Source organism: Nicotiana tabacum, chromosome 15, assembly GCF_000715075.1.
Source record: "Nicotiana tabacum cultivar K326 chromosome 15, ASM71507v2, whole genome shotgun sequence".
In the NCBI taxonomy this organism is placed as follows: Eukaryota; Viridiplantae; Streptophyta; class Magnoliopsida; order Solanales; family Solanaceae; genus Nicotiana; species Nicotiana tabacum.
The window spans coordinates 86,146,398-86,148,196 of NC_134094.1; the positions used below are offsets into that span (position 1 = coordinate 86,146,398).

At 43.8% G+C, this 1,799-nt stretch overlaps 1 protein-coding gene across 1 annotated transcript; it reads right to left on the bottom strand.

Annotated features, from left to right (window-relative positions):
- Positions 1 to 593: 593 nt before the first annotated feature.
- LOC142169709 (uncharacterized) lies at positions 594 to 986 on the bottom strand. The gene has a single exon (XM_075231611.1). It carries the CDS (start codon positions 984 to 986, stop codon positions 594 to 596), a length of 393 nt encoding a protein of 130 aa, XP_075087712.1.
- Positions 987 to 1,799: the final 813 nt, after the last annotated feature.

A 1,799-nucleotide genomic window follows, 5' to 3' on the forward strand; every position in this document is an offset into this window, starting at 1 on the left:
TCACTTTCCACTGCCATCATTGAAATATCACCATGATCATTTTCTTCTTCAGATTCACTGGAGGAGTCTCTCCATGCAGCAAGAGCTTTCTTTACAACATGGTCAGTGGCATTCTTTCTCTTGAAGCATTTATCAGGAACCGGGTTCCTCTTGACTACTTTGTCAAAGTTGTTTTTGTACTGATATTGCTTTAAGAGAGGTCACTCCTTGATGAAGTGTCGTGGCTTGCCACATTTATGGCAGAGGTCATAATGTTTTGGCTTGCTAGAGTTTTCCCTTTTTGGAATGCCTCAATTCCTGCGAACCATCTTCTGGAATCTTCTTGTCAAGGAAGCCATATCACCATCCTCACCACTTGAATCATTGATTTTTGTCTTGAGGACCAGGTTCTTCTCCCTTTTGGGTTCTCTTCTTTCATTGTCCTTCTTCTTCTTCTTCTTCTTCTTCATTTCATATGTTTTCAGATTGCCAACAAGTTCATCTATGGTCAGTGTCTGCAAGTCCTTTGCCTCTGTAATGGCGTTCACTTTGCTTTCCCAAGAACTGGGCAGAACACTAAGGATAATCCTGATAAACTTGTTTCTTGGAATAGTTTAACCAAGAGAGTGAATCTCATTAATTATGGAGGTGAAGCGAGTGTGCATATCTTGGATGGGTTCATCATCTTTCATCCTGAAGAGCTCGTATTCAATTGTGAGCATGTCGATCTTGGATTGCTTAACCTGTGTTGTTCCTTCGTGAGTTGTCTGAAGAGCCTCCCAGATTTCTTTTGCTGATTGGTATGCCGATATCCTGTTATATTCATCAGGACCAATGCCACACACAAGAATTTTCTTTGCACGAAAGTTCTTTTCTGTGGCCTTTCGATCAACGTCATTGAATTCCTTCCTCGTCTTGGGAATGGCTACTGCTGGGTCGCCAAGATTCTTGGTGGGAACAAAAGGTCCATCACATATGACATCCCATAGCTCAGAATCTTCAGCCATGATGAAGTCGTGCATCCTAGTTTTCCACCATCCGTAATACTGTCCATTGAACCTAGGTGGTCTGTAAGTAGACTAGCTTTCTTCGAAGTTTGGAGGAGCAGCCATGAGGATCCTTTCTAGGTGTTAACCTGATAGAAAGAACCTGCTCTAATACCAATTGATAAAATATAAGGGTCCACCCGAGGCGCAAACTTTATACCATTCAATCCTCCTCCTTCCATAGATCATAAGACATTATCGCCTTCGCGGTACTGGACTATATTTCCGTCATTTCCGAAAAGTGCACGGACATTCGCCATTTCCCCCTTTCACAATGTTCTCGTGAAGTTGCTTAAGAATCAAAGTGTGAATGTCCCTTTGAAGTCTCGCATGCTCTTTTTGATCGGGAGCAGGATGAGCAATTTATGTCGATGCTGGCGCATGCGGCAGCACCTCTGGAGCCGCCCCCGGTTCTGGAGCCAGCGGGTTCTGAATGACCTCCCTCTCACTTCGTTCGATCTGAATTACATCCACCCTCTCATGGTTAAAAAAGTGGTTAACTATCTCAAAAAAATTCATATCGTCCATCCGAATAAGGTGTCTCAATTACAGCCAACTCCCCCTCCCCTGTCTCTTTCCCTATCGAAAAACCAGCCCTACTTATTTTGTTCTACAAATGCTAACCAAGTGACACACTGGGGTCATGAAAGAGGTTGACCCCCATCCTCCTTAACTATGTATGGCTAATGAACTCCTCGCTTTAGTCCGTTCTTTTCCTTCTTTGGGCTCGGGTCGATAGTAGCCATTGTAGTAATGCCACGGAACCCAGCTACC